At 40.3% G+C, this 15,938-nt stretch overlaps 1 protein-coding gene across 2 annotated transcripts; it reads right to left on the bottom strand.

Annotated features, from left to right (window-relative positions):
* Positions 1-143: 143 nt before the first annotated feature.
* Positions 144-14,216, bottom strand: depdc7a (DEP domain containing 7, paralog a). Of its 2 annotated transcripts, none has more exons than XM_052063486.1 (9): positions 14,080-14,216; positions 8,044-8,503; positions 7,364-7,494; positions 7,093-7,285; positions 6,083-6,303; positions 5,717-5,859; positions 4,320-4,445; positions 2,469-2,547; positions 144-2,354 (listed from the first exon to the last, which is right to left on the bottom strand). In XM_052063486.1, the coding sequence occupies exons 2-9, from the start codon at positions 8,493-8,495 to the stop codon at positions 2,131-2,133; spliced, it is 1,569 nt and encodes a 522-aa protein (XP_051919446.1). In that variant the 5' UTR covers positions 8,496-8,503; positions 14,080-14,216; the 3' UTR covers positions 144-2,130. The 2 variants fall into 2 exon arrangements, with proteins under 2 accessions (XP_051919446.1, XP_051919445.1); XM_052063485.1 differs by lacking the exon at positions 14,080-14,216 and adding an exon at positions 13,071-13,184.
* Between the last annotated feature and the right edge of the window lie 1,722 nt (positions 14,217-15,938).

Genomic DNA, 15,938 nt, shown 5'->3' with positions numbered 1-15,938 from the left:
GGAGCCCCATATGAAACACAACCTCATTGACGTGACTGAAGCGAGGCTTTTTGCCGCTGAAATGCCCACGGGGGAATGATTCCCATGAATCTCGCCGACTATTCACAACACCGCAACATTAGACTTTCAAATTTGCGTCAGGAGGCTTTTTCAGACACAGCTGGTCTGCATCACATTGTTTATTTGGAAGACTCGACTCGGTCTTTTCTCACAAAGGACACTCATACACACTTGACTGGAAGAGTAACTAATAACATTCGCTAAAAAATAAGTATTGGAGCACACCTATTGGTTAATACCTCAAACTCAGATTATATTAGTTCTGGTTGAATCTTACTTAAACATGCTGGACCTATCAAAGCTTCCTACTTTATTTCCCAGTGCACAAAGCAAGGTCAATTAAAACATACTTGGATGAGGATGCTTTGGAAGAGCGATGAAGCCGAGGCCTTAATCCTAAACAAACAGCTTTAGGATGAGCTGCAATGAAAAAGTTGTTATAACTGAAAAGCTTGAATCATCTCTTAATTTCCTTCATTTCCTCCCTCCATTTTTCTTCATGTCCCAATACATAAATAAGACATGGGAACCTCCCCAATTGAACACAGTTGGTTCTGGTATGCTGATTGACCTGCAGTTTGTTCTGGTTTCAAAACCAAGTATCCCATAGGAAATAATGTAAAGCAAATGAATTTGTTCTGGGTCCAACAATAATATTTAATTCCTCAAGTGATATTTAAGTTTTACAGTAACATGTCTCTCTCTCTCTCTCTCTCTCTCTCTCTCTCTCTCTCTCTCTCTCTCTCTCTCTCTCTCTCTCTCTCTGTATATATAAAATAACATACACAAGCCATAACAATTTATAAAAGAAACTACGCGCCCATTACTTAAGGTTGTATTGCTCATGCTGGACTGACCTACCTTTCCTATTTCACAGTAATTTTAATTTTCTGTTCTATGGCTAACACACATCTGTGATGGCATAAAACATTTTCAATAAGTTAACAAGCATAACATTTTAATTGCTTACTTAGCTAAAGACATTCTCAACACCTTTGTTTGACCTGACGCATATTCTTCCAGACACATTTTGGGTGAACTGCTAATCGTACCACTTTTGGGGCGTAAATTACTATAATTTCCGGACTATAAACCGCTACTTTTTTAGCCTGCTTTGAACCGTGCATCTTAAATAATGATGCAGCTAATTTATGGATTTATACGGGCTAACCAGCTTCATTACGCCAATATTTGTACCCACCCTTGGCGGTGTCCCATTTCTCAGAAGCATTGACCTCACATCAGGGATCAGCGACATTGCTGGCATACTGTATATAGCCCACGATTGAACGGGGTGCAGCCTGATGTGACACCAAACCAAACGTTACAAAAAGTCCCCGATATGCATCGACCATCAGCAAGACTTGCTTTGGAAAGTCCTTCTCGCTATCTGTGCAACCCACTTTTATACAAACACAACAGTGGACAATGGGTACGTGTAAAAGTTCTCATCTCTTTTTACATTTAGTGGGTGCAACATATAAGTTCAGGTGCGCTCCAGGATTGTAAAGTTATACTTTTGGATTTTTCATTATAGTGTTTAAAAATTCAGTTATAATTCATTTTAAGAGCATTTCCCCCCCAAAAATGCTTCGTTTTAGTACCGGTATTTTGTTTTTCTTGGATGCAAGAATCAAACAAAATTCACAAAGTATTGTGTAAAGTAAATGCCAATATTCCAACAACTGTGCCTGCCTTCTTTTGTATGGACATACAGCAATATCAAAATAAAGACATCTAAAATACTGTATACTCATACTCAAAGCTCATATATGATATTAATTCACCAAGATGAAAACAAAAAACATGTTCGCTTTCATTTTACTCACTTTCAGTTACTTTTGCAAATATAAGATAAGTTCCAGTTAGTTTTTCTTTTTTAAGCATTTTTGTTTTATTTCATTCCGAAAAATTGTAATTAAATTTTACTTTTAGATTAAATTATGGTATGTGCATATAAATCACAGCTTACTCCTCGCAAATCCACATTCACAGTCACTATTTACACAAAGGCCACATATGTTCACAATTACAACCACCCCGTGCATTAAATTACACCAGTCATAAGTTTTACTGGAGCAACATGTTCATACTTGATAACTTATTCCCAAAATATTGCACAAAAATGTCCGGGTGGCCTTTGTAGAACTGGGCCAGCAAACGTCTCTTTTCCTTGTTGGGCATGTTGGGGTTCTCATGGATTGTCCGTAGCAACGCCCGTAATTCCTCTTTAGTGTGCGTCTCTCTGTTTTCTGAATAATCCTTTGCGCTCTGTCTTGTGCAATACGTCGGCCCTGAATTTACAGAGGGGAATGAAATACAACAATAATATGAGAAACAAGAGGAATCATTTTTGTTGAGATGAAGTCAAATCAGTGCTATGATACAATGAAGTAAGATCTGCACACCTGTTATCATATCTGCATCGTTCCCCCGAACGATATTCTTCAATCTGTCGCTGACCATCTTATGTAGTGAAACAGGAACCTGGTGGCAATAAAAAAATATGATATACATTTGTAAATTGTAACAAAGAAACTCCAGCAAATGTGTTTATTTTTTGACGATTATGTACCTGGATGTCCTTATGTATGTTACCCCATTACATTTACTTCATTTGTGGGCTAACTTATACCTGCCAGAGTAGTTTTAATGCATCATACTGTTTTACTTACCATATTTTCCACACTAAAAGGCACACTAGATTATGAGGCGCACCTTCAGTGAATGGCCTATTTTGTCTTTTTTTCCATATATTGGACGCACCGCATTATAAGACGCAGTCTACAATGCATCCAATAGATGGAGCTACGCCCAAGGAAATGCCAACAGAACACGACACTACATTACACCATCTATATATATATTGCGCGTCGCCCCGCACGCGGTCTGTCCTTCCGTCTGTCCCTTTTCAAAACGTACCTACTTCACCGCGCCGCTGCGCGCCGCCACTGCGCGCCGCCACTGCGCCGCTCAGGCAGTGGCTCACTACGATCGCGCGGGCATCTGAGCGAAAAAATGCTGTCTACCCACAAGCATTGCAATAAAATTGTTAGTTATTTAGTAGAGCTAAACATCTCTTTATTTTCGCGATAAGCAATGAAGACAAAAAGTTGAACCAAGTAACAACACTTTTGTGGGCCGAAGGCCCACTTTACCAGCCTTCCACAGGAACTAGCTGATGAGCCGCCCGGAGGACGGCGAACCACCACCTTACCAGCCTTCCGCAGGAACTAGCTGATGAGCCGCCCGGCGGGCGGCGAACCAGCTAGTGATTTATATTGCGATACTCAGATATCAGTCAAACTTATTTAATAAAGCGACACAGTTCACTTAACCAACAGCAAATTATAACATTGACTCGTTAACATGGAACTCCCTTGCCGTTACTCTGTTTCCGTGTTCAACTGCAAAATCAATCGCCTTAAGTTTGAACTCTGCTTTGTAAGCATGCCTCAAGCAAGCAGCCATTTTGGGGCCGAAATATTATCATAATGATCATACACAAGGCACATCGGATTTTAAGACTCTGTGAGCTTTTAAGAAAATGGAAGGCTTTTAGGTGCGCCTTTTAGTGCGGAAAATACGGTATACTTAAATATTTTTTCTCGGATATAACTGGCATTTACTACTCCATGCATGCTGAATGTGTTTGTTGTTATATTATTTACGCGCATATTGTATGCCACCAATTTGTATTATTACACTAAAATATTTAGTTTTACATATTTATTAGAAAATGCTTGGTGTAAACCACGTTTACATTTAATTATTTCAGAGATAACATTTAAAAACATGTTTGCCGTGAGATGGAAGCTATTATCAGTACAGTACAAAGTAGAACCACAACTAATTGTTAATACGCCTCTGATAGTATCAGTCATAACTGAAGATCATCTTCATAAATTTATCTCTCTGCCATTGGATCCCATGAGAAGGTGCCGGTGTACCTAATGTTTTGACAAGTGAGTTGAAAAGATCATTGAAAAGATACGGGATGGAAGAATAAAACACGTTGAAAAAGCACAAACAAAAGCCTGATGATTATCTTTTCTTCCGCTGCATATCTCTTACATAACGTCCCTGTTTATTACCTCCTTCCTGTTGGGAAGCCTGTCTTGTTTTTGTTTTTTTGGGGGGAAGAGACATGCAATTAGTTTTAAGCTGTTCCTGATGTGCATAAGAGATGAAACTCGCAAACAGCATGCAGCCGTCCCCAGCCGTATGTGAGCTCTTCTAATGTAATGCACAACACTCACATTGAATAGATCGCAATGGTTGTCCATCATAAAAAGAACCATCAGGTCCACTTTGCCTTTGGAGAGTCTTCGGCTGTACACGATGGCGCTGGAGAATGACCTCTTCACTGCCATTCGGTTCTCGATCTGCGGGACACACAGGCGCAAAGAATGGTAACCATGCTGCTTAAATATATATTTAAAAAAAGCAGATGGCAACATTCGGTCTCTTTTGGATGAGATCACACAGATCAAGACAATGCACAAGCTCATGAACATATGGCGAATATTTGAAATCCAACTGTTGCAAGCTGCTTGTGATCGATCACAATTTGCCACCTTAAATCTACCACAAAGACTGTCACAAAAGAGAGAAAAGGTGAGAGACATTGTTTAAATTTAGAAGTAGACGCTATTATGTGATGTACATACTGTACATACAGGTACATGCATACATGGCCACACATCAACACGCACACACACTACTAATTATTACTACTACTACTCAATAGCGTGTAAATAATTTAGCAAGTTTGTCATCATTATTTTGCCATCAAAAGCGCATTTTCATGGCTGCTGCTGGTATTTTCTAGAAGAAGTGTTCAGATATTTGAGTAGCCAATAAAGCAAAAAATACTGGCATAACATTCACTCTGCGGCCCGGTAGTCCAGTGGTTAGCACGTCGGCTTCACAGTGCAGAGGTACCGGGTTTGATTCCAGCTCCGGCCTCCCTGTGTGGAGTTTGCATGTTCTCCCCGGGCCTGCGTGGGTTTTCTCCGGGTGCTCCGGTTTCCTCCCACATTCCAAAAACATGCGTGGCAGGCTGATTGAACACTCTAAATTGTCCCTAGGTGTGAGTGTGAGTGCGAATGGTTGTTCGTCTCTGTGTGCCCTGCGATTGGCTGGCAACCGATTCAGGGTGTCCCCCGCCTACTGCCCGAAGACAGCTGGGATAGGCTCCAGCACCCCCCGCGACCCTAGTGAGGATCAAGCGGCTCGGAAGATGAATGAATGAATGAATGAACATTCACTCTTGTTGGGCATAAAATATATTTTCACCAAATGTTGGTTTTCTGCCCTTTTCTGAAATGGGTGAAACCAACCCGAGTTCTATTGCTGGTTAGTAAAAAAAATGGAATAAGATAGAAACTTTTTTTTATGTTGAAAGAAAATAATCTAATCTTTCATTCGGTAATTTTATCAAATAGATTTTGTTTAAGTATCTTATTGATTGTAGTGTATGTTCTGTTGAAATGTCTTAAGTTACGCATTTAATTCATTCTGCGAACTATTTACTGTACTTAACAGGGTTAAAAAACATGTTTCAACTAAATAATAAATAATGATGCCCAGCCTAGCAGCTACACTGGCTTCGCCTCGCAAACATAGCTAGCGGTATGTTACTGTAGGCACACACCTCTTTGTGGAGTTTGATGTCCTGTGCGTTAGCGGCAATGGCCATGAATCTGAGCAGCCGCCGCAGCTCCTCCCTGCATCGAGAGTCCTGCAGCTTCAGGCTGAGCTGTAGTGCCTCCAGAGCTTGCTCCAGTTTACCGTTTACTGAGGACACACGGCACACAAACAGCGATGACACAAGGCAGAAGGAAGCGGAACCTCAGGAGAGAAGCGTATAATAATTACTGCTGTATTTTAACACACTTGAGTTTTAAGCATGTGGGAGGAGAAAACTGGTATCTCTATAGTCCGTTTATTTTTTTCACCTTTTACAGGTGGGCATGGAAAGTCTGTACTACCAACAATAAAATGAAATAAGTCTTCTCACCAAGAAGCTCCGAAATGCCCGAGTAGATGTCGAACAAGTGGTTGCTGAGGAGCGGCGGCTGCTCGACTCGAGCGTAATGCTTCGCCAGGACTTCGTAGAGCAGCCTCTTACATTCGAATAGGTCATTGGCGCATCCCGCCAGACCTTTGCTGACCTCCACCACTTGATTATCGGGGAGGAAGTCCAGACAGTCTACGGCACCAGACATCCATTCATCTGCCCTGAGGGATAGGAAGCAGTCGGGATTTGAAACAAATACAGCCAAGTGATGTCAGCAGGAGATTTGAAGATCTATGCAATATCATTTTCACCCTCTTGTGTAGCTTATAACATAGCCGATCTATTACAAATAGTGCAATAACTGTTTGAAAAGGAAGATTTCTGACACAGTTGTACTGAATCTAATGCTTGTGGACAATGTTGTACTTGTCGGAAAAAAAATACTACGTCTTGTTTGAGAGGTTGGTAAACCTTATTATATGAAACTACAATTTGCCAATGATAAACTCATGTCGTTGGGCCCACCAGATACCGAGCAACGTGGCTGAACCAGAACTGTCGTGTTGTGTGCAGTGTTCAGCCACTAACTTTGCTGTGATCCACTATTTAACCCTTCGGGGACAGCTTATTATTATTTTATTGAGCCAAAAAAAACATGGTGTGATTGTCAAGGAAGAAGTCGATTGCCACGAGAGGAAATGAGTGTAGCTATTTTGGGAGCCCGTTTGCAATGATCAATCAAAACTGTTTTGTTTTGTGAAAGCTGGTGTATTTTTTTTTGATCGGCTGTGTAATTTGCAACATTGTGGCGCCGTTCAAACGATTAAACAATTTTGTGGACCGTGTAACCTGATAACATGATCAGCTGTCCACTGTAGTAACCGCTGTCCCTGAAAGGGTTAAAGCAATTTCTTTCGCAAAGTCAAGATTCTCACTCTTCAAAATGCTGAGGCTCGTGTAAAAAAAAAAAAACAATTCCCATAGTTTTTCACTTAAGAACCGCCACTTACTGTGCCTCAGTGAAGGCCTTGAGCACTTCTCTGTCCAAGTAGCCTGCTGACAACAACAAGTCTGAGTCGCTGTCTACCGTGAGCAATGAAGACCGCGAGGCACACTTGCACCCCAGCAAGTTCTCCAGCAGCGGGAGCTCAATCAACTGCAGGAGCCTGCACACGGCCTGCTGGTGCCACACCTCTGTGACCACTGCGGTGGAGAGCGATTGGAAGGTGACTGAAGTATTTGTGAGCTTTTATACCATTCATCGCTCTGACGGCTACTTACGCTCACATGAGAGGCCCAAGTTGATCATCTGAGGCGTGATGGTCGAGTTTAGGTTGAGATTTCTCAGCACGTCCTCCACTGATCTGCCTCGTCTTACGGGAGAATGAGTGAAGTAGGTCGGCATCTCTTGTCTGGAGGGGGACATCATGACACTTAATCAGAGAAGGTGATTCCCGTCGCAATGTTTGGATTGTTGTTATTTCATGACAATCAGACAAATTATATGTATCTGCTCCAAACCGTTTCTGATCAACTTTTTTTGTACTTTGGAACTTAAAGCATCATTCAAAATATCATTTCACCACACGCAACATTTATAGGGATATGATATAAAGTACTTAGTGTATTGAAACTAATCCTTGCGCTCGTAGTTTTCAGTGGTCTAACACTGTAATATTTTAATCCTCGGCCAGCTAATTGATGTAATGATCAGCAACTAGAACATGCAAGCCTAGTTGAAACCCTGAAAAAAGTAGCTTGTTCAAAGAAAGCGCTACTTTTCCATTAGACAGGGCTATGGCCTGTTGAAATTGAGCTTTTCCCCTTACTTCACATCGGGCCTGATGCTAACACACCACAAGATGGCAACAAAGCAACAGTTTTATGTTAGATGAGCACAAAATCTGCCAATAGCATATGATATTTACAGCAAATTATAATGTATAATAATATTTGATTACCTTTCAGACAGTGGATTATAGCTGTTCTTGTTCCTTTTTATGCCTGGAGAGTCATAGCCGCTCTCTATGGTTGCCGTGGAGTTAGACTTGGTATTGTTCAGCGTTGACAAACCCGTCTGCGGGCTCGGGAACCTGTACAAACTACAGCTACTGTCCACAAAAGTGTCCCGCTTCTTTTCCTTGCCAAACACTTTCACGCCCACCGGCTCAAAGACCTTCGAGTCCATCAGGGCTTGACAAAGTCGCACGGCTTTCTGGCGAGGGACTGCATCGTCACCGAAGAAGCGATTCAAGGTAATGTGCGTCAACACGGCGTCCACGGCCTCGGAGCCAAGAAAGCAGTCCTCGTAGGACTTGAGATTGTGGCGCCGGCGCTTGACCTCCACGTGGGTGTGCAGGTTAGAGATGATGCTGCTCCAGATTTGGGTGGCCCGGAATGGCTTCCCAGCCATGCCTTGCTCTGAGGGACGGAACACAGGTGTGTTAAAATCTTAGCTGAGTGTATTCCTGCTTCTCTAATACCGCTTTGTCCAATGGGAAGCATGTACCAGTATCTCCAAATTTTGAGCTTTCATTTCATTCATCAGAATCACTGAGAATGTTTTTTTTTCAGCAAGCAAGAAATAAGAAGTGACAAAATTGGAGATATATGCACTTCATTGGAATGCATTTTTTTTAATCAGGAGTTTTATTCCTAAAAAGTACATTTTATATTTGGTTTAATCAGTGTTACATTATGCACAGTTTCAATATTAAAACTGCTCACTTCAAATAACAGATTCACATTCAATGAGGTGCAAGAAAACTATATTAATCAGCATTAAAGGTACAGCTTTTTCCGGGCTATTTTGTCGGGTCAGATACATGAAAGATAACGACGCTGAAATGGAAAACATGATAAGTACAGTATTTAAAATTGGATGAAATATGAACAGCCTCCTGGAATGAATTATGTTGAGCTCAGAGAGTTCATTGTCATAAAAAAAACACAAAAAAAACAATGTGGTTCTCCAAGGATGAAGAAACAATGTTCATTCTGTTAAGCCTCCCTTCCAAGAGATGTCCTCATATTGTATTCCAAAATGTGGGTGGTCTTCCTTGCTGCTAACACATGCACCAGACTGCACCGCAGTTCAAACAGAGCGTGTGTAGTTGAGCTCACCACCGTTTGGTATGGAACAGCAAACACTTACTGTAACTGGTTTGAGTGACGATGTGGCGATTGCGGTAAATAAGCCATTTTTGCGTTCCTGGCATACAGTAAGCCGCTGTCCTGCAGAAATGATCAACAGGCTTAAGTGTGGCGAGCTCCGCCCTGTTGGTTAGTGTTTCACAACCTCTATTGAGTCAAGGCAATAAGGGATAAAATGATTAATCGAATCAATTTTAGCATAAAATATTAAGGAAGGAACATATTTTTTTAATGGGGGAGAAATGCATTCATAGATGTTTTCTAAAAACAATCAACTATGTATTCCATCAAGCAGACTGGGGCTATACATCACTGTGCTCTACACACAAGTACTCAACAAGTGCTCTATAAATACTGTTGACTTGACTTGACTGTCCCTCACGGTTGCAGCTCCACTCTGTGTTATGAAAACACAGCCTGACATGATTGCGACCCATCTGTGACAACAACAAGAAAGCAGTTTGTAGAGCAACTGCATGTAGGCAGACCCCCTAGAGTTAATGTGGAACCTCAGACAAAACTAAAGTTGAAGTACGGCATCTTTTTGCCGGTATCAATGTACTATTTTTTATGAAGACAGCTGATGATTCTTCTTAATGTTTTATGTAAATCATAACAGATTAGCAGTTGTAGTGGTGCTTTGAGATACAACTGAAGCGGTTCATGACTTTTTCAATATCAGTCATCATTTATTTTGTATTTTTTGGTTGTTTTTTCTTTTTTTTTGCTTGGCTTGAAAGCAAATATTTGCGATAGGAGTGCTACAGGGTGGCACTTGAGTCACGTCACGACAAGCAGCAGTTTGGCAGATGGCGAACAATTCTTTAAACTGTTGTAGTTTACTGTCAAACTAAACATAAAACACAGAGAACTGTACGTTGTGTATCTCAAACGACCACATATTTTTGCCTCAATAAAGTCCACTTAGCAAACAATGCAAAACACTATAGACCGGATTGACGAATGGCATCCAAGCAACTGATATCTAAAAACAAACGGTGGAGCAGCACAATGTAATAGTTCTCACTTGCATATGTTCTTTATCCTCTGCAAAAACTAATAATAATGCAACTTACTGACTCAGTTGCAAGAAGGAGCAGTACAATTTAAGCAAAAAATATGGCAAAAAGTGTGATTCCTAAAATTGTACTTAACTATGTCATTAATGTATGTTTTTTTTAAGCGAGGTAACGTAAGAAATCAAACTCATATTTCCAGGCAACACTGTACGATACACCAGGCAGGCACAAAAAGGTACATGTGCATGATTTAGTGAGACCCAAAAGATGGCGCCGCGAGAGTGGCTGCCTTTCCAGCAGCTCCTATATTTTGTTCTTTTGCTATTCCTTTCATAACTTTGCTGCTGTGAATTGGGAATTTCTCCATTACGAGACTAATCAAGGTTTTCTTATCATATCTTATCACAAAACCTGTACGCAACATTTTGCCGTTACAATACCACTTTGATTCTCAGCTCAACTCAGCTGGACTTTTTTAACATAGCACTTTCGCAACAGCGGTTAAAAAAAGTGCTGTACACAACACATAAAATAATCATAATAATAGAATTAAATATATTATATTAAATCACTCTGTTCATATTGGCACTTCTAATACCGGAGGTGCCTATGGTTAACCTCATACAATACATTGCATCCCTGACCAACGGTTTACTGGACACAGAGTGAATGACTTTTGTCCTGCAAGATGTGGGTGATTTTTATTCCATTTTGGACGAAATACCATTCCATACCAAACCATATCAAACCATACGAGCAAACATTCATGCACGCAGTATAGAGAAGCTGTATATACAGTAACAGCTAACGCAAACTACAGAAGAAAACTATTAGTGATGTTATCAGATGAAAATCCTTTCAATTAGAAATTAGGGCCATCTGGATAATCCCCAGGATTCCCTGGATTACTAATGAATGCATAAATCCGGATCTGATCAATTTCCATTAACCCTTGTTGAAGACTAAAAAAAAAGGGGCGTAGGAAGAGGAAGGTTGGTGAGGACGGGGTCATGTGTGGGTCGAAACAATCCAAGGAACTCAAAACCAATACATTTTACTGCACCGTGTTGTTACCATCGTAACACGTCGGAATACAGCATATGACTAGACAAAGCTAATGGCGAGTGTTATTTTTATTGATTTGTTTTTATTTGTTTTGATGGGAGCCCGTCAAAATATGTATTCACAAGAAAACAGTCAGTTTCACTAATGATGGTGTGAACTGTTGGAATGGCAGTGCTAAGTAAATGTTGTATTAATATTGGAATTGATCTCCTCTTTGAAGCATTAATATTCATCTGCGCAGTGGCAAGGTGTTGACTTTAGTGATGTTAGAGTTCTAAATCCTAGCCATGAATGCATTTGTAAAGTATAAACATGCAGAATTTGAAACAATCACTAAAACTACAACCACACAACATCGCTCATGGTGGTCGACACCCAAAAAGACTTCATGTAGGACCCAGAGCCAGCCAGTTGAGATGATTGTTGATGTGATGACAGGTAGAGAGCAAGAGTGCAGCAGTGTTTGCCCACAGCACTGAAGGTAAATAATTGCAGAGGGAGACAAATGTCATCAACACAAGAGGTTTTTCCCCCCCAAGTGAATATCGCAGCACCAGCCTCATCATCATCATCATCATAACTGCAGTAAATAGTCTAGTAGGACCTGAAGCAAGCCCCACAGCGATCACATGGCATCAGGCCATTAACAGTTGGTGTGCAGATAATCTTCATTCCTTTAGCATGCAAGAACAAGTGAGATTAAGCTGCCGAGGCAAACCGTGGACTCGCTGCCATTGGCCCGCTGACATTTGAATCCTCGCAACAAGAGCCGTTGTGTCAAGGCATTTTTACCTTGTGTCACCTGTGTAAGTGTGGGGTTTTTTCTAACCCTAAATACCCCATGCTAATAATGAGTCACACAACACAAGCATAGGTCAATTTAAATTACTGCATTACAATACCCAAATAACGCCATGACGTTCAACTTGTCTTATTAGTTAAAATAGGTTTGGGGGGGGGGGGGGGGGTTGGGTTGTTTTTTGTTTCAGACATTGATCAAAACTAGAAGGAACTGAAGTAATATTTTAATTTTTTGCAGAGAATAAAGAATACATGCCTACAAGTATTGTAGTATTGCTTGTCTACATGTGTGCTTCACTGTGAGTGTAATAATACTACTACTACTAATAAACATCATCATCATCATCATCATAACAACAACAAAGTGGCTATTCATTACACTGTCTGTGGCATTTTATAATGCTTGTTAGCATTAAGATAAGGTGGGTTCACTGTCACGATACAGCGTTCGTCTCAAATGTTTGCACATAAAACACAACACAACAACAGGTTATATCTTGAAAACCTCCAAATGTCGAGTCTGTCACATGCCAAGGAGCCAATAACCCTCCAAAAAAGCTCAACTTAATGTCTAATATCTTTCAGGCTTAAAACTCTTACTGGCCATCAACCACTGCCACAAAGCAGGTCAATCTGTATAAGATTGAAGAATTAACAAGAATTAGTAAATACATGCCAACCCCGTCCTCTAATTTGAACAATGGGATGTATTTTTTTTTATAATTTGCAAAAAATATATATTTATATATATTTACACGAGCATAGCATTTAGAGTAGCATCAAGCAATTTTAACTTCAGGTAAAACGGTTGCAACTGACGCACGCCTTTGATATAAAAGGAGTCAACCAAACTCAAGTGAGCACGAAAAAAAGACATTTTAGATCAGGCGGGGAAAGAGACAGAGAGAAGAGAGAGACAATGTTTTAAAATCCTAATGCCGAGCGTTTACCTGCAGTTTACACCAGTGACAGAAGCCATTCACACCTCCATCCCTCCTCTTCCTCGCTCTCAACAAAAGTGACGGGAAATCCCGTGTGCGAACCCCATACCCCATACCATACTCCTCCTCCTTATTGAATATTCATGAGCCAATCAGCACCAGGCGTCATGGCAGAATGCAACGTAAGTAGCTCTTTCATCGAAGCCCCTCCTCCCTCAGTTAGGAAATTGCGATAAAGGCTCGTTGGCCTTTATTTACCACCTTCCAAGCTTCAGATTAATTATTTACATAAAAACGATGAAAAAAAAGAACCTAAATACGAACACCATTTATTCAAACAAACAAAAAACACATTCCAACAAGTAAAGTCCTGGATGTGGTTAAATTTACACTCGCCGGGCATTTCATTAGGTACAGCTGAACAATGAAATAAGATCCAATTGGTACGAGAGCTGTATCCGAAAAAAAGAAATTACCTTTGCAAAAGTAATTATGCTGATTTTACACTGTTTTCAGCGGCGCAGAATGCGTACCCTTACCTCAACAGGTGTGTCTAATATTTGGGTGACTATTTTACCAAAATATTGCAAACAGCCCTCAGTGTAATCATTGCAGTTTCACACCACGATAGGCTGCAACTACGTACAGGGTTAGGTTAGCTGTTTGTTTTGAAACTATTTATTATTTCGGTACATGTTGTAACGATATTGTAATGTTGGTCGTGATAGTGGTACATGGTCTAAGAAGGCTACCGTTTTGGTGATAATTGACATAAATCGTTTCAAAACCACTTTAAGAAATGGATGCCATATAAAGGCTGGTAAATCTGGGATCAACCACATGCAAAAGTCAGAAACAGACATGAGGAGTCCATCTACTGTTGTCCAATGTTGAATTAAAGCAAGCGGACACTTAGTGTTTGTCGTACTTTTCCTTCTTTTCCCCCCCAAAACGCTGAAATATGACTTACAGGCAACTACATGTATCAGGTTTAGGATATTTAAATTTCCGAACTCACCTTCTTTCCCGTGACGAGTTTGATAAGGCGCTTCTCTCCGTCCACATGTCACATTCACACCTGAAAGGAAATGTAACTCTGCCTTTGCGATCGGGAAGCTATGTGGTTCTAAAGCAAAACAGGTTTTACAACTTTCCCCAAGAACTCCCACATACCTGTATTTTGTGTATCCAAACACTTGAAAGAAGGCAGTCTGGTTAATATGAATAATACATCATCGTTAATGGCCTCTTGTTTCATTGCCTGCAAACAGAACCCATAACTCTTTTGTCTTTGTTATCATTCAAATGCAAATCAAGCCGACGCAGTCACCGCAGCTATTAGATATAGGCTACATTGTGTACACGGAAACTCATGCAAGGAACCAAAAATGGTAACTTCAACCACAAGACTCACCAGAGCCCTGTGATTTCTCTCAGTCCGTCAGTGGAGAATGAATAAATAACAATAATAAATCTAAGTTGTACGTGCCGTACAATACGACTGTGTTTTAAGGCACCACACATCAGCTGAAGGGCAGCACATTTCCCTGCTCATTACCGGAACGCCAATTAAGCATAATTCAACGTACTTAAATGTTCTTCTAAATGCTATAAAAGGTTGCCTATTTTCATGATCAAAAAGTCATCAGTTTGTAATGTTGTGAGAACAATGCTGTATTATTTTTTTTAATATTTACATTAACAAAGACATAGTTTGTCAAAGCTAAAGTCTTAATCTTATATGAAGATAGATATACAGTATTGTATATTGTTTAACGAGAACAAAGTTGTAAGAGGGTAAGTGTCTGTGTTCAAAAGGATGATGGACTTCAATGGGTTGTCTTCAAATAGACCAGAGATAACTCGCCAAAAAAAACCTGAAAAAATATATAATAATTCGGTCAAAGATGAACGATGAAAAAAAGTAACTTCAAGTGAATTTTGAAAACTTTATACTCCAAACATCAGGCCTTTTATTCTGGTGCAGGCACATCTGTGGTACATAAAACTAACAAAAAAAACATATTCTTGAAAAAAAAAGATATTTCACAATCATATCTGTGTTTTTGATTGTCCCATAGCTAAGGTATATTTTGTTATTTTTGTTTGATTAGTGCACATGTCAGATTTTTTTAATGACACAACAGAATCATATATTGTGACATATTTTGACTCATGGACATAAAATGATGACACAAAAAAATGAACACGTACTGTAGAATGGCAAATGAGTATCGTGGCAGATACAGTATGCAGCACAAAATGATCAGTTGAGATCCTTTGCATCAGTAGATGAGTTTGGCAACAGAAATGCACGTTCGAACTCCTGAATCCGACCTTTAAAACGCAATGAACATGTCAGTGGAACATAACTAAGCTGATGACGTCTTTTCCCAGACGGTCCTTTTCACATCGTCTCTATAGGGACCCCCGACCCCTCGCTTCTCCCACTTTGGGAACAAAGCAGCTCATTACAATTTGTGTAGACAGCAGAAGTCCCAGCATCTGTCTCAACCAGTTGGACCAGTAGCGGAATGGCGGACTGGTAGGCTGCAGTCCGCCTCCCGCCGGAGGACAGAGGCTCTCCTCACATCAAGCACAGATGCACGTTTGTTTCTCAAAGAGCTGACTGTCATTTTGCGTTATGGCAGCCCTCTGATTGTCATGTTTTATTCAACAGTGAATAGTTTGATCATGAGAACACTAAGGGAGAGCATCATGTTGGGTGGCGTTGGTTCATCAGTGTTTCTCAATAACAACCATACTTCAAAGAAGAAAAAAAACATTTAATGTACATGTAGTTTGGTCTGTTTTTACTCTGCATACAAAATTGATTGTTTACAGAGCAAGCAGCAACCTACTCTCTTCAACCCATTC

Source organism: Hippocampus zosterae, chromosome 4, assembly GCF_025434085.1.
Source record: "Hippocampus zosterae strain Florida chromosome 4, ASM2543408v3, whole genome shotgun sequence".
Lineage (NCBI taxonomy): Eukaryota > Metazoa > Chordata > Actinopteri > Syngnathiformes > Syngnathidae > Hippocampus > Hippocampus zosterae.
This window is presented reverse-complemented; position numbering and strand designations above follow the sequence as displayed.